General features: G+C 45.1%; 1 protein-coding gene across 7 annotated transcripts in view; it reads left to right on the top strand.

The window, feature by feature from the left end:
* FMNL2 (formin like 2) overlaps window positions 1–21,415 on the top strand; it is a 113,612-nt gene that overhangs the window by 72,449 nt on the left and 19,748 nt on the right. For all 7 annotated transcript variants that reach the window (XM_074547778.1, XM_074547775.1, XM_074547774.1 and 4 more), the window contains exons 4-11: window positions 936–1,012; window positions 2,563–2,646; window positions 4,570–4,722; window positions 11,540–11,648; window positions 14,378–14,454; window positions 17,373–17,466; window positions 19,906–19,980; window positions 20,962–21,072. In XM_074547778.1, the coding sequence (XP_074403879.1) occupies window positions 936–1,012; window positions 2,563–2,646; window positions 4,570–4,722; window positions 11,540–11,648; window positions 14,378–14,454; window positions 17,373–17,466; window positions 19,906–19,980; window positions 20,962–21,072 (780 nt within the window). The remainder of the gene's footprint in view (window positions 1–935; window positions 1,013–2,562; window positions 2,647–4,569; window positions 4,723–11,539; window positions 11,649–14,377; window positions 14,455–17,372; window positions 17,467–19,905; window positions 19,981–20,961; window positions 21,073–21,415) is intronic.

Below are 21,415 nucleotides of genomic sequence, written 5' to 3'. Positions count from 1 at the left end.
ACAATTCCCATCTATGGGCATCAGTTCCATACATGGGGATCAGCTCCATCCATGGGGATCAGCTCCATCCATGGGGACAATTCCCATCTATGGGGACAGTTCCCATCTATGGGGATCATCTCCATCCATGGGGATCAGCTCCATCCATGGGGATCAGCTCCATCCATGGGGACAATTCCCATCTATGGGGACAATTCCCATCTATGGGCATCAGCTCTATCCATGGGGATCATCTCCATCCATGTGGATCATTTCCATCCATGGGGATCAGTTCCATCCATGGAGATCAACTCCATCCATGGAGATCAGTTCCAAAGTCACAACTCTGTCCATGGGGATCATCTCCATCCATGTGGATCATTTCCATCCATGTGGATCATTTCCATCCATGGGGATCAGTTCCATCCATGGAGATCAACTCCATCCATGGAGATCAGTTCCAAAGTCACAACTCTGTCCATGGGGATCGACTCCATCCATGAAGATCAGCTCTGATTTGCCTTGCTCAGGAAGGAGAATGAGCCAAAAGAGCTGCTCCAGAGGGATTTCTCCAGCTGTTCCAGCCCCTTCCCGTGGGCAGGGAGGGGAGCATCCTCCAGTCCTGCTCCAGGTGGGATCGAGGTGCCCCCGCTGGCTCTCTGCAACCTTCAGGAGAAAGTTTGGTGTTAAACCAAAGCTTGGCTTGTAAAGAAATGTTTATTTATCTCCAGGTTTTGAATTTCCTTAATCCTGGAAGCTCCAGGATGTTCCTGGGAACAGAAGGGATCTCTCCACACGTGGTTTTGTTGACTGCTGGGCTGTTGTTGCTGCATTCCTGGGGATTTAGAGGAGTTCTCAGTTTCCCCCATGTTTTCTTCATTCTCTCTGTGCTGGGTGAGATGTTGATGTTTTTTAATAGAGCCTAATTGTTATTTTTGCCGCTCATTCCATTGCAGAAATTCAGGAGACGAGTCCAGGAGTCAACTCAGGTGCTCCGAGAACTGGAAATTTCCTTGAGGACAAACCACATTGGGTGAGAGTTTTTGATGCCTCTGCTTCAATTTAATTTTTATTTTTTATTATTTCTATTTTAATTAATTTTATTTTAAAATTGATTTTATTTATTAATTTATTTTTTATTATTTAATAATTAATTTTTGAATTCTAAGGTGTCTGTCTGTGAGAATACATCCCCTTTACATGTCAATAAGTGATGCCACTTGATTGCTAATTAAAGCCTGATGGGCTTAGTTAAGGGGAGCTGGGCATCTCAAGAGGATAATTCTGCTTTAATCCTTTCCTGATGGATTCATCCACATTTTTCTGAGGGCTAGGGAAAGGTTGGAGTCAGCTCCTGCTCAGTCAGAGCACAGGGAGTGAAGCTGTGTCCAGAATAAATATATAGAAAATTGTATATGTATGTAATAAATTTATAATATGTGCATTTAAAATTCAAATAAATAATAAATAAATTTAAATAAATAATATTTTTAGAAAATTTAATTTATTTTAAAATTTAAAAAATTAAAATTCTAAAATATATATTAAAAATAATAATATTTTAAAAATTATAATATGATAAAATTATATAATGTATTAATTTATTTAATTATTAAATTTTAAATTTAGCTATAAATTTAAATTTAAATTTAAAAATTATAATTTAAATTATATTTATTTAAATTTATTTAAATTTAAAAATTTAAATTATAATTTAAATTTATAGCTAAATTTATGTATCATCCCCTTGCTGTCTCATAGCTTTAACATGGAGCCTGGCTGGGAATAACAGCACCAGGATTTATGCACAAAGCAGCAAATCCATCCCAGATTGCTGCAGTGGAATTGCCAGGGGTTTTGTTTTTATCAGAGTTTAGTCTTTATCAGCCATCCCTTTCCCATCCTGGTTCACACCAGGCTGGTTGTTTTCGCAGGGAAATGATAAAAATGCCCATTCTGAAGATCAGAATCAGTCCGAGGTGATGAATTCCCACTCCACGAGCCTGGAATTCCCAATTCCCTCCCTGGATTCCCTCATGCCAGTGGCACCCAGCCCCTCCCAGGGGATTTGCTGCCCCAGATGGGGTTCAGAGAAGAGCTGGAGCTGTACTGAGGTTCCTTTTCCCCTCACTCTGCCCCTAAATTGATGGATTTTCAGGTTTTTCTTGGCATTATCAAAGCTTTGCAACATAGCAGACTTCCCTGAATTATTTTGCAAAGCCCAGGGGCCGGAATTCACTGTGACAGGTGAACACCTTTTACAAAAAAGAGGCAAAATTGCTGTTATATGTACACCCAGGGCGTCCATCAGAGATTCTTTCCCTGCTTTTACAGCCTGCTGGAAACCAGGATGAGATAGAAACCGAGCCAAGTCCCTGTGTGAGGAACTGACCTTCACAGTGCTTGAAAAAACCCTCATTTCAGTACATTTGGAAAGGGCTCTTTAAAGTCCTCTAAATCACTCTGAAAACCCTTTTTTTTTTTTGCTCAGAGTGCTGCAGTGGCTCTGCCTCTGGTTTTTTGAGAATTCCAGGGAATCCCAAAGGCTCAGGAAGGCTCTAATGTCTGATATTTCTGTCACAGGTGGGTCAGGGAGTTCCTCAATGAGGAGAACAAAGGCCTGGATGTCCTGGTGGAGTACCTGTCCTTTGCCCAGTATGCAGTCACGTAAGTGAGACATTCCTGGCAGGAAATGCCAGGAAATACATGGATTTTAGGGAATATTCCTTCATTCCAAAGGGGTTGAGCATTGAACAGGCTGCCCTGGGCAGTGGTGGGGTCCCAATCCCTGGAATTGTTCAAAAAGTGGCATGGAAGTGTTTGGTGGTTCTGGTCTTTTCCAGCCTCAATAATTCCATGATTCCGTGGACCTGAGAGCAGAGGAGATCTTGATGTGAGGCTGGAATTATTTCTTCCCAGCAGACAAAAAAAACCCCAAAACAACCTGAATTTAAACTTTAGGATTATTAATCTCTGTTCATATTTTTTATCTTTGGTCTCTGAGCATCTTAGGGGTGGAGAACCCATCCCACAATGTGTGGAAGGATGCAGGGTTCCTTGGAAATAGGTTTGCAGTTGGAGTTTGGGCCCAGGGTTTGTGTTCCTGCTGTGTTCAGAGGGGTTCCCACCCTGCAGCCAGGCTGGGGCAGCAGATGTGCTGCAGCTCAGCTCAGCAGCAATTCCAGGGGCAGTCTGGGAGTTGGGAAACTGAGTTTGTTTCTGACATCTGGGACGTTGGGATCAGGTTTAGTTGTTTGGGTCATAAATCACGAGATGGGCTCTGAAAAACCAGTGGGGAAAATCAGCTTTCAGTGGAGATCTTCAGCTGAGACTTTGTTTTATGGTGATGGAATCAGCCCAGGCTGGCTTGGGTTGGGAAGGACCTTAAATCCCATCCCTGCCATGGCCAGGGAGCCTTCCCAGCCCCAGGGTGCTCCAAACCCCATCCAAGCTGGCTGTGGGCAATTCCAGCCATGGGGAATTAATCCACATTCACTCAGGATATCGTAGCAGATTTTTTTCCTACAAAAATGAAAGAGAAGCCTTAGGTTAAAGATAATTTTGGAGTAGAAACTCGAGCTGGGGAGAGCCAATAATTTATTTTTAGCAAGGCTGCCATCAGATTTACGTCCGTCACTGCCCAGAAAAGAGATTTGTGGTGGGGCTGCAGGAAAATTTATGAGGGAAAATCCTATGGTTTCAAATGTTACCCACTGGAAAAAACCGTGCACAGCAAAAAGAAATGTTTGTACAAAGCCTTTCTTCCTAAATTTATACAAACGTACGCAAGGAGCTCGCTGGGTTTTTCCCCTCTCGCATGGGGAACATGAGTAATAACCTCAGGAGCTGGAAGGGGAACAAGCAATTCCTGCTTGGAATAGCAGAACAACGGGCAGGGAGTCAGAAATCAGGGAATCTGGGATGATGGGGTGATATTTGAGTGTGCTGGGAGGTCTGTGGGGCCAGACTGGGATGGAGGAACCCAAAGTGGCACTGGCACAGCTGATTTATGGAGATTCACTGGAGACAGCTCCCAGAACTCCCAGCCTTTCCTTCCAGGCAGGGATATTCCTCAGCAAGCAGCCAGTGTTGGGTTTATTTTGTGTTGAAGAAGTTGTTTGTTTGTTTGTTTGTTTGTTTGTTTGAAGATGTGTCCCTGAGGCCCTCAAAGCCCTGTGGATGTGGCACTTGGGGACAAGGCCTACTGGTGGCCTTGGCAAGGCTGGGAATGGTTGGATTCCATGCTCTTGGAGGGCTTTCCCAGCCTGAGTGAACCTGTTGAGGAATTTTCCTTCCCCTTGTGAAGCTCATCCTGTTTCCCTGGGCTTTTCCATGTCCCCCCTGCACCACAACTCTCCTTTTCCATCATTATTCCGTCTGCCGGGATCACAGAACCCTGGAATGGCTTGGGTGGGAAGGGACCTTCCCAGGGCTGGGGGATCACTTGGATTTGATAGTCCTGGAGATCTTTTTGTCCTGTTTGGCTTTGCCCAGTGATTCTCTGATTCCAGCAAAGCCTGCAGTGGGAATGAGAACTTAGCGTGTGCCTCTCCCGCCTCACCCGGCCTTTGAATTTCCTTTTCCTCGCAGGTTTGACTTTGAGAGCCTGGAGAGCAGCGTGGAGAGCTCCATGGACAAGTCCAAGCCCTGGAGCCGCTCCATCGAGGACCTGCACAGGGGCAGCCAGCTGCCCTCGCCCGTGGGGAGCAGCGTGTCCCGCTCCGGCCGCCACTCCACGCTCCGGTACGGATCCCTGGGAATGGCACCGAGGGACAGCTCTGCCCTCTGGGCATCCCTCCCTGCCCCCTGAGCCCCGTGCCATGGGAAGGAATGGTGGTTTGAGGTGGAGGGAGCCTCTCAGAGGCAGGATGGGCTGAGGATGTGTGTCCTTGTGCCGTTCCTCTTCTCCAAAATGTCCTCAGCATTCCCGTGGACCCAGCCAGGCTGGGGCTCCCGTCCCGTGTCCTCGCTCTCCCAGCAGCACGTTCCTTCTGTGCTGCCATCAATGGGACACTGGATTCTTTGGAAAGGGCACTTCCCTTCCCTCCCTGCTGTCACCCTCTCACCATTCCATGCTTGATTCTCTCTTTCCCAATATTCCTTTTTTTTAGTTTTATTTATGGAAAAGGCAGGATCACCTCCCAGGGCTGGCTGGCTGTCACCTCTCTGCCATTCCTTGGATGTCCTCAGCTCCCAGTACTGATACTCAGCAGCTCAGAGTGCTGGATCCTTTGGGACTTTTTTTAAGTTTTTATGGAATTCTGCTCCATAATCCTGTGAGCATTGCAGAGCCCCAAACTGGAGTCACTTCCAGCCCTTCCCTTCCAGCAGGGATGGTTTTGGTGTGCCAGGCACTGACCTCGGCCCTGGGGTTGATGCTGAGTGGCTCCAAACCTTGTACCTGGAAGATTTAATTCCCAGCCCTCAGGGAGTGCAGAGGAGAAGAGCTCTGGGGAAGAAACCCAGCTGTGGAGTGCAGCAGGATCACCTGGCCAGTTGATTTAGGGATTTTTTAGGGTTTTTGGTGATTTTTGCTCCTGAATTGCTCTCCCAGAAGTGGCGGAGCCCAAGCTGGCAGGAGGCGCCGGTTCTGCCGTGTCCTCGGGAGGAGTGCTTGGGATTAGGAATGCCTAACCCAGGAATACCTTACATGTCTCTTACATTGTTTCTCTTCATCTCCTTCCACCCTTCTCCCTTTCTCACATCTCCCTTTATTCCTCACCTGTCTGAATCTCCCTTTCAACATCTCCTCCGTTCCCTTTTCCCGCTCGGCCGCTCTTCCCCCGTTCTCCCACCTCTCCCACGGTTCCCCGTGCTCTCATCTCCTCTCACCCCACCCCAGACTGGTTTCTCTGCCCGACCACCTTGAGCTCAAACGCTGCCACAGCTGCCTGGCAGCCGACTGCCTGTGGAGCAGCTTCCCCTTGCGCTCCGCCGATGGCGCTGCCGCCCGGAAAATCGTCCCGTAAGTGCCATGGGCTGTGTCCCCTCAGGGCACCGCGGCGCCAGCCCTGCTGCCATGCCATGGAGAAGGTGCTGCCCACACGGGCTGGCACAGCCCAGCCCCAGGGGAAGGGACCCGGGCTCAGCACGTGAGGTTGGCACATCACGGTTCCCAGCCTGGCTTCCATAGAGCGGCATTTCCGCGCAGAGAGGGAGCAGCTGGCATGGAAGCAGGAGCTGGCTTCTCCCTGTCATGGTGCAAATAGTTGTGTTTGATAGCTGAACTTAGAGCTTTTAGCCCTTGTCCCTCTGATTTCCCCTTTTTGTTATAAATAGAGGCTTTGCTCATACCCGAAACTGCCACAGACAGAGTTTTCCAGCCCAAATTTTCCTCCTGCCTCCAGAGCCATCTTAGTGCTGGGGCAGCATTTTTGGAATGGGTTTTGGAGGGTTTCTTTCCTTAAATCCATGTTTTAAAATTTTAAATATTTTTTTAAATGTGTATTTTTAATAAAATACACATTTTAAATAATTTAATAAAATAATTTTAATAATTTAATAAAATACAGGTTTTAAAAAATAATTTTTAAATTTTAAAATCTGTATTTTTATAAAAATACACATTTTAAATAATTTAATAAAATAATTTAATAAAATACAGATTTTAAAATCATTTAATAAAATAATTTTAATCATTTAATAAAATGCAGATTTTAAAAATAAATTTTAAAATTTAAAATCTGTATTTTTAATATTCTTTTAAAGAGGTATTTTTAAAAAAGGTGTGTCTTTTAAAAATACATGGGTTTTTTAAAGATCTGTTTTTAAAACGGTATTTTTTCAATAGCTAGGGATTGTGTGCATTAACAGAAACCTGAAAGATAAAGGTAGGTGAGAGATTTTTAAGAAGGGAGGGTTTTTTTATTATTTTAACTTTTGAATTGTAATTTTTATGATTATAATATTGTGTATTATAATTTTTATGATTATGATATTGTATATTATAAATATACAATACAAGTAAATACTGGTGAACTGAAGGAATGCATTCTCCTCAGAACAAGGCAGGTGCTCCGCTGAGGAGGGGGTGCAGGGTGGTTTTTTTGGGCAAAACCAGGAGGTTCTGGGTGGTAAATGAGATTTTTGGGGTGTGTGGACACTCCTGGAATGGTGGAAACTGTGCAGGAAGGAACCCCAGAGGAATCCCAGCCTGGTTTGGGTTGGAAGGGTTTGGACTCATCCCATTCCATGGGCAGGGACACCTCCCACTCCCCAGGCTGGGCTGAAAGGTTTGGAGGGGAAGGGAGGAGGCTGAGGAGATCTCCCCAGGAAAATGCAGAATTCAGGAGCTGGCCGGGGTGGGCAGAGCTGGGTCCCTGCTCCAGGACCTTCCCTCCCAGATTCCAGCCCCACTGCGGCTCCTCAGCGGTGCTGAAGCTGCCAATTCCCCGCTCCTGTTTCCCTGGCAACTGAGAGGGGATTTTCCTTTGGGGGAGGCACAGGGATTTGGGAAACCGACACCAAAATGAGGGCAGGAGGATGAAAAAGGAGGAAGAATCCTGGGGGATTTCAGTGCTGCTTTTTTGGGAGAAGGAGCTTTGCTGAGAGCCAGGCTCTGCTGTCAGATAAATATTAATGCAGGCTTTGCAGTGTCCCAGCCCATTAGAAATTCCCTTTCTTCTGAGGAAAATGTTGGAGTTTTCATGTGGATTGAAGTGAGAAACTTCAGTTCTTCCTCTGGAATCTGTCGGGACTGTGAGGAGGGAATGATCCAGGCAAATCCAGAAATGGGCTCTGATATTTTGGCTTAAATCTGACATGGTTTTGGGAGCTGCAGTCACTGAATTTGGGCTTTGCCAGTGACACTTCCACTGCTCTGGGGCCTGGGGAAGTTTGTCCTTTTGTCAGATACTTCCTGATTTACCAGAACATCTTTCTGAGCAGCTCCAGCAGATCACAGAAACCCCAAACTGCTGGGATGAGCCAAAACCTCCCTTTTTGAAGGAAATTTTTGCTGTCAGTTGATACAAACCCCACAGTTTCCAACCCACCACCAGAAAAAAAATTGCAGGGATGGAACCCAAAACCCACCCAGCCCCGATGAACTGCAGCTTCTCATCTCTGTGAGACCCATTGGAGTGGGCACGTCCTGGAATTCCAGGGTTTGGGATCTAATTCCAACTTTCCTCCCCTGTCCCAGGGTGTTCCAGCCTGGCCTGGGCACTGCCAGGGATCCAGGGGCTGCTCTGGCAATCCCAGCCCAGGCAGGAATTCCCAGTTCCCAATGTCCCACCCATCCCTGTCCTCTGGCACTGGGAGCCATTCCCTGGCTCCTGTCCCTCCATCCCTGTCCCCAGCCCCTCTCAGCTCTCCTGGAGCCCCTTCAGGCCCTGCCAGGGGCTCTGAGCTCTGCCTGGAGCCTTCCCTTCTCCAGGGGAACATTCCCAGCTCTCCCAGCCCGGCTCCAGAGGTGCTCCAGCCCTGGTTGCACCTCCATGGCCCTAAAATATAAAAAAATGATGGAATTGTTCTTTAATAGAAACATTTTTCTGTCAGATCTGAGTGAGAAAAGGAACCTCAAACTCTGTATTCCAGCCCAGGATCAGGCCTGGCTCTGCTGGCTGTTGGTTTCCCCACAATGCTGTTGAAACCCTGCCCTCTTCCTCATCCTCCTCATCCCAAACCTCTGGACCAGCCCCCTCCCCACATGTGCCACCCCCTTTGCAGACCCTTCCCCTCTGCAGGGCCTTCCCCAGGCCCAGCTCTGCAGCTCCTGCCCTTGTGCAGGGCAAGGAAAGGTTTTGTGGTTCCCCTTGCGAGGAGGGGCCGTGGAAATGAAAGAGGAACCATCTGAGTTTAATTAGCAGGGTAAATATCCTGGGGGTGACATCATCTGGGACCTGCAGCAGACAGGAAATCAAAGCCAAGCCGTGCTCCAGCTGCTGGGCCAGGCCTTGGGGAGCAGCGTGAGGGAAAACAGGAGGAGCTCCGGCCCATCCACCCTTCCCTGGCTGCTGCAGCACAACGGGAGGGTTGGAGCGGCCTGTGAGGGTGTCACAGGGTGTGAGGATGAGGGGATAGATGAGGATCTGACTCCATGTTTCACAAGGCTGATGGATTATTTTATGATATATATTACATTAAAACTATACTAAAAAAATAGAAGAAAGGATTTCCTCAGAAGGCTGGCTAAGAACAGAAAAGGAAAGAATGATAACAAAGGTTTGTGTCTCAGCTCTCTGTCTGAGCCAGCTGGGCTGTGATTGGCCATTAATTAGAAACAACCAACATGGACCAATCACAGATGCACCTGTTGCATCCCACAGCAGCAGATAACCATTGTTTGCATTTTGTTCCTGAGGCCTCCCAGCTTCTCAGGAGGAACAATCCTAAGGAAAGGATTTTCCATGAAAGATGTCTGTGACACTGCCCCACCTTGGGGAGCAAACAGAACCATCAGGGAGCTTTGGGATGGCTGCACACTTGGGGAAAAGCACCCTGAGCTGGAATTCCAGGGACAGAGACACCTTCTGGGGGTCCAAGCCAGAAATCGTCGTTGGTGCTGGGTCCTGGTGGCTCTGGTTTGGCCTGGAAAGCCACCCAGGTATGGAGCAGTTTAGGAGGGACATCTCAGCTTGGGAAGGTCCCATCCAAGGGGTTGGATCCAGGCAGGTCAGACCCAGTGCTGAACATGCTGGGGTATCCTTGCTTGAAAAAACTCTGTTTTTCCAAGCAGCTGGAAATACCAAAATCTGTATTTATGGTCATTTTTGTTGTTTAAGGAGAATGCTCCCCATTTCTTAGAGCCAACAGAACTGGTGGATGCTTCAGTTCTGGAATTCAGGCACTGAGGAAATTATTTTTCTTCCATCAGTGGCATGATAAAAATCTCATTAATCTGATTTAAAATGTATGGAAAATAATCCTGCAGCCCTTCATAATTTAAATCTGAGATAAACCAGTGTAGGAACTGTCTCTGTGGGACTAAAAATACTTCAAAACCTTTTTTTTTTTTCCTGTGTTTTTCACATTTGGTGGGGTGAATGTGTGGGATTGGCAGCTCTGGGGTGTCCAGGCTTCCACAGTTCCCAGTTCAGATTCCCAGTTTGGGGTCACTCAGCTCCTGTTGTGACTGGGGAAGGGATGCTGGGACAGGAGGGCACAGAGCTGATCCAGGGGGATGTGGGACAGCCCTGCAGCCCCATTCCCACCAGGAATCCCAAATCCCAAATATCCAGGTGCAGGAGCAGAGCTGGGGGCAGCAGCCTCCTCCTGGGCTGCTCCCAAAATTCAGCTCCAGTGCTCCAACCCCTCACACTAAAAACGAAATATAACTCAACTCCTTTATACCAATGTATAATTTTATAACTTATAATTTATCATGATTTTATAATTCTTTTAATTAATATTCATTAGTAAATGTTTAATTTATTATATTTTTATTATTTAATCTACTTATTAGATATACTTTATACATTAGTTAATATGGAGTGCTGATCCCAAACTGGGTCACGTTTCCCAAAATCCTGCAGTGCCCTGAGCTGAGGAGTTCATTCATATTTATGGATGGGGAAAAAAAAAAAAGGAAAAACTCCTTTGAGTTTGGGTTTGGGGATTTCTTTCATCTCAGCTGGGAAGGAGAAGCCCCGGGGAGGGATTGTGGGAAGCTGGGAATTGTGGCAGGGTGGGCACAGGGAGAACCCAGCCCTGGTGTGGGGCCTGGCTCCTCCTGGGTTGTGAGGTTAAAAAGGGGAATTTGCAGGGATGGGCTGGGAAGTCACAATAAACCGGTGTGGTATTCCCAGTTCCTGCTTTTATAATGGATTTCAACAGGGAATTTGTAGGGATGAGCCAGGGAGTTGCAAAAACTCCTGTGGTATTCCCTCTTTCTGCTTTTGTTGTGTACTTAAACCAGGAATTTTCAGGGATGAACTGGGAAGTCACAATAAACCAGTGTGGTATTCCCTATTCTTGCTTTTTTGTGGATTTAAACAAAAAATCTTCAGGGATGGGCCAGGTAGTCACAATACAGCAGTGTGGTATTCCCTGTTCCTGCTTTATCATGGATTTAAACCAGGAATTTGCAGGGATGAGCCAGGGAGTCAAAATAAACCAGTGTGGTATTCCCTGTTCCTGCTTTTATCAGGGATTTTAGCCAGGAATTTTCAGGGATGAGGCAGGGAGTCACAGTACACCAGTGTGGTATTCCCTGTTCCTGCTTTTATCAGGGATTTAATCCAGGAATTTTCAGGGTTGAGGCAGGGAGTCTCAGTACACCAGTGTGGAATTCCCTGTTCCTGCTTTTATCGTGGATTTAAACCAGGAATTTTCAGGGTTGAGGCAGGGAGTCACAATACACCAGTGTGGAATTCCCTGTCCCAGTTCCATTGGGAACATCCCCTGTCACCCGTGCTGGCAGGGAGGGCTGAGGTGCAGCTGCAGCCAAACATCCTCATTTCATCCCTGCCAGGACCTTTCCCTCCTTTATCCCCCTGAGTGCTTTCTGCTCCTCCTCTGTGGAACCCCTGCGTGCTCCCCCTCACCCCAGGGAGGGTTATTGCTGTCCCTTTCCCAGGAAATCCCGGGATAACGGGAATGGGATGGATGTGTTTTGCAGGTACAACACGCTGCCCAGCCGCAGGACGCTGAAGAACTCGCGGCTGGTGAGCAAGAAGGACGACGTGCACGTGTGCATCATGTGCCTGAGGGCCATCATGAACTACCAGGTGGGCACGGCCTGTGGGTGACAGCGATGGAAACGGGAAATTCCCGTCAGATGGGAGGGAATGGGACACCGCGATTTTGGGATTTGGGGGTGACATCGATGGAAACGGGAAACTCCCATCATGGGAGGGAATGGGACACAGCAATGGCATTTAGGGGTGACATCGATGGAAACGGGAAACTCCCATCAGATGGGAGGGAATGGGACACAGCGATGGCATTTAGGGGTGACAGCGATGGAAATGGGAAACTCCCATCATGGGAGGGAATGGGACACCGTGATTTTGGGATTTGGGGGTGACATTGATGGAAACGGGAAATTCCCATCAGATGGGAGGGAATGGGACACAGCGATGGCATTTAGGGGTGACAGCGATGGAAATGGCAAATTCCCATCACACGGGAGGGAATGGGACACAGCGATTTTGGGATTTAGGGGTGACATCGATGGAAACGGGAAATTCCCGTCATGGGAGGGAATGGGACACCGCAATTTTGGGATTTAGGGGTGACATCGATGGAAACGGGAAATTCCCATCAGATGGGAGGGAATGGGACAGAGCGATTTTGGGATTTGGGGGTGACATCGATGGAAACGGGAAATTCCCATCATGGGAGGGAATGGGACACCGCCATGGCATTTAGGGATTTAGGCATTTAGGGATTTAGGGATTTAGGAAAGGGCAATGAGAGCCTGGATGTGCTGGGCCGGATCCTGTTCGTGCGATGTGCAGCTAATTAGGTTCGTCTGGAGTTTGGTATATTATTAGTCTGGAGTTTAGTGTATTATTATAAGTTATAAATCAAATTATATATTGTTATTTTATATAAATGGGAAATACCATTTATATACCATCATGTAACTATAACTATAACTATAACATTAATAGAAAAATAAATTAATATAAATAATAAATTATTAGTCTGGAGTTTAGTGTATTATTATAAGTTATATACAAAATTATATATTATTATTTTATATAAATAGAAAATAATGCAATATAAATATAAATATAAATATAAATATAAATATAAATATAAATATAAATATAAATATAAATATAAATATAAATATACTAGAGAAAAAATAATATTCATATAAATTAATAATATAATTAATAAAATATTAATCTGGAGTTTAGTGTATTATTATAAGTTATAAATAAATATATATATTATTTTATAGAAATAGAAAATATTGTAATATAAATATAAATAAATATATATATATAAATATAAACAAGAAATAAAATTAATATTAATCTAAATTAATAGTATGATTCATAAATTATTAGTCTGGAGTTTAGTGTATTATTATAAGTTATATACAAAATTATATATTGTTATTTTATATAAATAGAAAATAACATAATAAAATTATAACTATATAAATATAAAATTAATAGAAATAGAAATCTGTATTATAAATAAGAAATAATTACTTTATAGAAATCTAAAATATCTATAAAGTATGTATATAATATTAATAATATAATATAAAATAATATAATATAAATAATGACTATATTAATAGTTATTAATTCTGTATTAATAATTGATGATAATTAATAATTATATCTATATATTATTGTATTCTAATAATATAAAATATATATAATATATAAAAATAATATCATACAGTTACATTAAAATAATTATATAATCTGAATATAATATAATATAATATAATATAATATAATATAATATAATATAATATATTACATTATATATTTATAATTATATAATTAATTGTAAGATAATATTAAATAATATTATTTAATATTTAAATAATTACAATGAATAGATTAATATATTAACTACTATATAAAATGCATTATAAGTATATTAGATAATCTGAATATATTAAATAACATATTTACTATTTAATATTAATTAAAGTAATAAAATAATTATAAAATTAATTATAAGCTAAAAATAATACATTATTATAAAGGAATTTTATTATATTTTATGTAGTTATTAGTCTGGAGTGGTGTAGGAGCAGCTCTGGGACCTTTTTTGTTGCTGAAATGGCCAAACCCAGCACTGAAAACGCTGCTGAGGCAGGGAATTGTAAACTCATGGAATTGTAAACTCATGGAACTGTAAAATCATGGAATTGTAAACTCATGGAATTATAAAATCATGGAATTGTAAACTCATGGAATTGTAAAATCATGGAATTGCAAGATCATGGAATACCCAGAACTGGAAGCTGTGATGGACAGTGGGAGAATGAAATATTCTGATTTTAAATTCCATGAGGTTTTACTTGGGAGGGGCTGTTGGGGAGGTGGGGTTGGTGGGATTGGTGGGATTTGGGGCCAGGTGGGGTTGGTGGGGTTGGTGGGATTTGGGGCCAGGTTGGCTTTGGGCCAGGCTGAGGCAGGTGGGATTTGGGGGCAGGTGGGATTTGGGGCCAGGTGGGATTGGTGGGATTTGGGGCCAGGCTGAGGCAGGTGGGGTTTGGGGGCAGGTGGGATTGGTGGGATTGGTGGGATTTGGCTCCAGGTGGGATTGGTGGGGTTTGGGGCCAGGTGGGGTTTGGGCCAGGCTGAGGCAGGTGGGATTTGGGGGCAGGTGGGATTGGTGGGATTGGTGGGGTTTGGGCCAGGCTGAGGCAGGTGGGATTTGGGGCCAGGTGGGATTGGTGGGGTTTGGCTCCAGGTGGGATTTGGGACCAGGTGGGATTTGGGCCAGGCTGAGTCAGGGCTGTCCCTTCTCTCCCCAGTACGGATTCAACATGGTCATGTCCCACCCCCACGCCGTCAATGAGATTGCCCTGAGCCTGAACAACAAGAACCCCAGGTAGGCTCCTCTGGCTCCCAGGGCCGGAGCAGGTGAGTGAAGAGGGCTGGGAAGGGCTTCCAGAGGGGGATCTGGAGGAGGAACAGGATTTGCTCCAGATCAGATGGGATCTGGAACAGTACAGATAAACCAGCAGTGTCTGATCCCAGTGCTTCCAGAAGCTGCTGCTTCTCCAGCTCTAACTATGGCTTCAGGCTGAGGGAGGGAGGGTTTAGGTGGGACATTGGGAGTTCCTGGCTGGGATGGGATACCCAGGGGCTGCCCCAGATCCCTGGCAGTGCCCAAGGCCAGGCTGGAAAAGCTGGGACAGTGGGAGGTGTCCCTGCCATGGCAGGGTGGCACTGGATCATCTTTGACCTCCTTCCCACCCAAACCATTCCGGAGTTTTGGGATTCAGCTGAAATGTGGCTGCTGGAGCCCTTGAGCTCTGTTCACTGCAGGGAAACCCCATGGCAATGAGCAGCTGCATGAAGAAAAAAAAGGGAAAATCTTTAGGAAATGTTATCCAAGATCCTTAGGTTGGAATTTCTCTGGGAGAGGTTTGACTTCTGATCTGGGTCAGGATGCTGTGGGCCTGCTGGTGGTTCCATGTCCCTGCTCTCCACACATCCCTGTGCTCCCTGCTCCAGCAGATCCCGGAGTTCTGGCACAGAGATGGTTGCAGGGAAAGGTGAAACAGGGGATGAGCTGATCACCTCACTGGATGTGATTCCAGGGCTGAGGCTGAGAGCAGGAATCCTGTCCTGAGGGAAGCAGCTTCTTCCTTCTTTCTTTTATTCAGCCCCAAGTCAGCAAGCCAAGAATAAATGGGAAGTTTATTGTTTTTATAATTTTTAAAATAATTTTTCGTCATAATTTTTAATAATAATTTTTTATCATCACTTTTTAGCATAATTTTTTATCATCATTTTTATCATTATCCAGTGCCTGCAAATCAGGGGAGAGCCCAAGTTTTCACTTTTGGAAGAAGTGGGTTATTTTGATTTTGGTGGATAAAAAAACTGCTTTAAAGTGTGACTGGAATAATGTGAGGACAAACCCCTGCTCATATCCCAGCCTGGGTTTGTTTCAGCCCTGGGGAGCTGTGGGAGAGCCCTGAGTGAGGTCTGGGAGCTCAGGGCTGTCTGGGATGTGCCCAGAGCTGCAATTCCAACAATGGTGTGCTGAGCACAGTTCCAGCAGCAGCTCCAGGGAATTGGGCTCACCCAGAGGGGTGGGCAGCACCCAGGGATCTCCATCCCCTCCCCATGGGGGGAACATTGCAGCAAATCCCCTTGATCCTGAAAATCCCTGCGAGTTCTTCCTGTGCCAGGAGGAAAATGAGAACAACCAACCCTTGAGGAGGCAGCATTGAACATTCCATTTAAAATTTCCTAGGGAAGTGACCATTTTTTGTGGTTTCCAAAGATAACCCTGACCCTTTGAGAGCCCACAAGGTATTTCTTGTTCTGTAACATCTGCTTGGAGTCGCTGCTTGAGCATGGGACTAATTTTTTTCTGTGTGTGCATGGTTTGCCTCTGCTCAGAGCTCGGCTGCCCAGAAAGGCTTTTGTTTTCCAGGAATCCTGGAAGGAAATACTGTGGATGGTTTCCATCAGGGTTACACAGAGTTTGCTGCATGTTTTTCCCTCAGTGATCTCGTTTTCTCTCCGCTTCACTGCTGAAAATCAGCTCAGATTCCTGATTTTTCAGGAGAAGGACGTGTGCTCCAACAGCCTGCAGTGAATTGTGTGTGTGTGGGGGGCTATAAATACAAATTATCACGGAGAATAATTCAGATTTGTGTCAGGGAAACAGCAGATTGGAATTTTGAGCTCTCCCATTAAGAACTGGGCTCAAGGAAGGCTGGCTGGGGGTGCAAAGCGGCTCCTGCAGGGGTGTGCAGGGCATTCCCTGGGAGCAGCACCCCTCAAACACTGCCCTGCCTTTGCCACAGCCCCACCAGAGCCTTCTGCTTCAGTTTCCAACTGGGGGTTTCCATCCCTGCATGGTTTGAGAGGCTTTAAAAAGGGGGGAGCTGCATGGCCCCAGGAGAGGCAAAGCTCCCTGTGCGCCCTGCAGGATCCACTGTGGGGTTAAACACACACAGGGTGAGGCCAAGGGTTAAACACACACAGGGTGAGGATGCAGGATCCATTGCAGGGTTAAACACACACACAGAGGCTGCAGCACCTGCAGGATCCCAGGGTTAAACACACACAGAGAGGCTGCAGGATCATTTCAAGGGTTAAACACACACAGAGAGGCTGCAGGATCATTTCAAGGGTTAAACACACACAGGGTGAGGCTGCAGGATCCACTGCAGGGTAAAACACACACAGGATGAGGCTGCAGCACCTGCAGGATCCCAGGGTTAAACACACACAGAGGGGCTGCAGAATCCACTGCAGGGTAAAACACACACAGGGTGAGGCTGCAGGATCCATTGCAGAGTTAAACACGCACAGTGAGGCTGCAGGATCCATCCCAGGGTTAAACACACATAGGGTGAGGCCAAGGGTTAAACACACACAGAGGCTGCAGGATCATTTCAAGGGTTAAACACACACACAGAGGCTGCAGGATCCATCCCAGGGTTAAACACACACACACAGAGGCTGCAGGATCCATCGCAGGGTTTCACACACACACACACACACACACACACACACAGAGGCTGCAGGATCCCTCGCAGGGTTTCACACACACACACACACAGAGGCTGCAGGATCCACCGCAGGGTTTCACACACACACACACACACACAGAGGCTGCAGGATCCACTGCAGGGTTTCACACACACACACACAGAGGTTGCAGGATCCATCGCAGGGTTTCACACACACACACACACACACACACACCCGGGGTGAGGCTGCAGCTCCCCCTGTCCCTGCAGTGTCCCTGCTGTCCCTCAGTGTCCCCGTGCTCTCCCACAGGACCAAGGCGCTGGTGCTGGAGCTGCTGGCTGCCGTGTGCCTGGTGCGAGGGGGCCACGAGATCATCCTGGCTGCCTTCGACAACTTCAAGGAGGTCGGTGCGGCTGCCTGGGCACACCCGGGGCTCCCCAATTCTCCTGGGGCTGCCTGGAGCACCCCGGTGTCCCCTCCGTGGTTCCCATGTTTGTGCGGAAGAGTGGAATTCCAACAATTCCTGCACCTCCCAGGGCAGGCAAAGTGCTGGAATGGGATATCCCACCTGAGCTGATCTCTACCTTATCTCAAATAATAAATACCTACAATAAATAAATAATAATAGTTATTTATTATTACCTTAATATTATTAAATAACAGAAGTATTAATATTAAGTAATATAACTAATATAAGTAAATAATAGTATATAATAAATAATTATATACTTATAATAATCATTATTATATTTAATATATAATATTATATATTAAATGTATTATATAATATATATTATAATGTAATATATTACATATTATAATATATATAATATATATAATATAATATAATATAATATAATATAATATAATATAATATAATATAATATAATATAATATATATAATATATATAATATAATATAATATAATATAATATTATTATAATAATTATATACCTATAATAATAATAATAATCATAATTAATATTATAGTATATAATTAATAATATAAATATATTATTGTTACTATAAGTATATTATTAATTAAAATTAATAATATTATAGAATAATTATAATTCTATATATAGTAATCATACATAATTAATAGTTAACAATTCTATTTATTAATTGTAATTATAAAATAATTATAAAAATTAAAAAATAATATATATTATATATAAGATAATTATATATATAAATAATACATAATGTTAAGTAATATAAGTATTAATAATTAAATTAATTAACATATAATTCATATGTGTAATTTATATTTATAACTAATCAAATGATAAAAATCTACAACAAAATAAACACTCCTCAACATAGAACAACAATCCAAACAAACATCTTTAAAAAACAATTCAAAGAACTTCTGAAAACAACAAATCAAAAACTAAAAAAAATCTGTCACAACTTTCCATGTAACCCCTCAACAAAATAATTCAAAAAAATAATAACAACAAAACTCACCAAAAAACGTATTTCAAGTACTAAAAATTTAAACATGTAACAAAATGTTATCCAAAATCTACAAGAGATACACAAACACCAAATTGTTACCCAAAATACAAAAAAAAACCCCAAACCACTATACAAATCGGTACTATTCTGAATATAAAATAAATAAATACCTTTTACCATAAAAGTTGTTTCCCATAGAAAAATAGTTGTTTCACCATAGAAAAATCCAAGTATTAATAATGATTCAACTACTGGAAATAATAACAATAATTCAAATTGCTGGAATGATATTATCCATCATTTCCATGTTTATGCAAAGGAGCTCTAATTCCAACAATTCCAGCACCTCTTATTCCAGCAGGAGAGGCAAAATGGAATGGGATTCTGGATTTCAGGGGAGCTGGAAAATTTCCAAATAACTGGAAATAATAATAATAATAATAATAATAATAATAATAATAATAATAATAATAATAATAATGATGCTGGGATGGGCTGTCCCAGCTGAGCTCCCTCAGCACTCCCAGCCCTGTCCTGCTGTCCATGTGGCAGAAGCAGCTCCGTGGTTTATCCACATTTCCCGAGGTTGGTGTTGCAGGAGGAGCAGAATTCCAGGGGAGCAGAGGGAGCTTTGGGATGCTCCAGGTGCTCCCCTGAAATCCAGAATCTCTGAGAGCTCTGTGGGATCCAGGCTGGGACAGGGATCCAGGATTATTCCCCGTGCAGGGAGCAATCCCATCACTGGCTCTCACCCAGCAGAGCTGCTGTGTTGGTTTATACAAAACCATTCCAGAATTATCAAGTCTGGGAGGGGAGGGTGTGCTCGTGGCATCTCTGGGTGAGAAATCAGCTGGAATTTCCAAATAAACCCGGGATTCAGGTGCTTTGGGAAAAACCCAGAACTGAGGAGCTTTTCTGAAGGTGGGCTTTGAAGAACCCAATGTGTTCTGCTCCAAGGCAGGAAGAAATGCCAAGAAAATAAACTGGGATTGAGCTCATCCAGCTTTTGGGAAGGTCACTCTGGAATTCTGATGTTACACTGATTTATTTCCACTCCTCCTTCAGCCAGGGATAATTTTCTCTCTTTTCCCTCCCTGTCATTTGGGTTTCTCCCTAATTACAGAGAAAACTCAGCTCGGAGCTGTGGCACAGCCTGGTGCAGCTCTGCTCCTTCCACTCGTGGATGAGGTCCAACTGTGGAGGAGAAAAGAGATAAAAAGAGTTCTTTTGTAATGGCAGAGGCGCAGGAATTGTGCCTGGCTGCTCAGCCCCACGCTGCAGTGCCCCCATGGAATTACTGAGGGTGTTTTACCCTGGCTGGAGAGGGTGAGCAGGCAGATCAGGTGTGTTTGAGGTGACCCAGGTGTGGTTTTGTTTTCAGGTGTGTGGGGAGAAGCAGCGCTTTGAGAAGCTCATGGAGCATTTCAGGAACGAGGACAACAACATCGACTTCATGGTGAGTCCCTTTGCCTCAAACTCCTGGGTTTTCCAGCATTTTCCTTCCCTGGGCCCTTCTGCTGGCCCAGGCAAAGCTGCAGCACCAGGGAGGGCGATGGTTCCAGGGCTGATGGCAAAATTCCCCCAAATCTGGGGGTTGAAGGTCTTTGCTGCAGTGTGAGAAACTGAACTCCCGATTTAATCAGGAAAAGCCTCCCTTGAATTCCTGCTCAGGGCTTGGATCTGATGTGGGTCCCTTCTGAGCAGGATTTCCCACCCCAGCACTGGAATTCTGAGGCTTCTGTTGTGCTTTGTACCAGTTTAGTGCTGAGCTTTGTGTAAAAGACCTTTTTCTGCCAAAAAGCAGTGTTGGAGCACCAGTGAGGTGATTCCTGTGGGCTCCAGGAATGTTTCAGGATGGGATCACAGCCCTGAGGGCCAGCAGGTTAAAAATGAGGCTGGCAAATTCCTTGGATTTAAAAAGGAAAGGAGGGAATGACATGATCCTTGCATTTCCCCTCAAGGCACCAGCCTGGAGTCTCAGATTTATCCCATCCCCTTTTCCCCTGGGCGCTGGAACAGATCCCAGGGAAGTGGCCAAATCCCAGTGCCAAACTGGTGATCCAGGGGGTGCCTTCAGTTCCTTCTTGCCACCAAATGCCCTGGAGATGTGGAGTCTCTGGAGGCTTTTCCTGCAGGAAAATCAGATTGCTTCAACCCTCAGGTTCCTCCTGGAGGTCTGGGAGGGATCCTGGTGGATTTTGGGAGGCTGCTGTTGGGTTTTATCCATGAGGAACCCAGCAAGGATGAGGGAAATTCCTTCCTGGAGCAGCTCCAGGGGTGTCAGATGGGATCTTGAGAGACACCTGGGCACAGCAGGTTGTGGCAAGGAAAGGATGAATTTTTGGGATTTGTACCCAATTCCTGCCACTCCACAGGAGATTTCCCCACATCCCTACATTTCATTTCCCCCTCCTGGTGTCCCTGGCTGTCCCTGCAGGTGGCCTGCATGCAGTTCATCAACATCGTGGTGCACTCCGTGGAGGACATGAACTTCCGGGTGCACCTGCAGTACGAGTTCACCAAGCTGGGCCTGGACGAGTACCTGGATGTGAGTGTGGGGCTGCCCCCATCCCCAAACATCCCCACAGCCCCTTCCCACAGCCCCTGGGCTGCCCCCATCCCCAAACATCCCCACAGCCCCTTCCCACAGCCCTGGGGCTGCTCCCATCCCCAAACATCCCCAAAGCCCCTGGGCTGCCCCACAGCTGGAGGGAACGGCTGCAGCCAGCTGGAATTACAGCCTGCAGCTAAATCTGGAGCCTGATAACAAAGGGAGGATGAACCACAGCCACCCTCGCCCTGCCACGTCCCCACGGGGCTGGAGGAGTCTCCTGTGGGATTCTCTGACAGCCAGAGTCCTCTGCTGTCCGTCTGTCTGTCTGTCTGTCTGT

The sequence above is a fragment of the Zonotrichia albicollis genome, chromosome 10 (assembly GCF_047830755.1).
Source record: "Zonotrichia albicollis isolate bZonAlb1 chromosome 10, bZonAlb1.hap1, whole genome shotgun sequence".
Lineage (NCBI taxonomy): Eukaryota > Metazoa > Chordata > Aves > Passeriformes > Passerellidae > Zonotrichia > Zonotrichia albicollis.
This window is presented reverse-complemented; position numbering and strand designations above follow the sequence as displayed.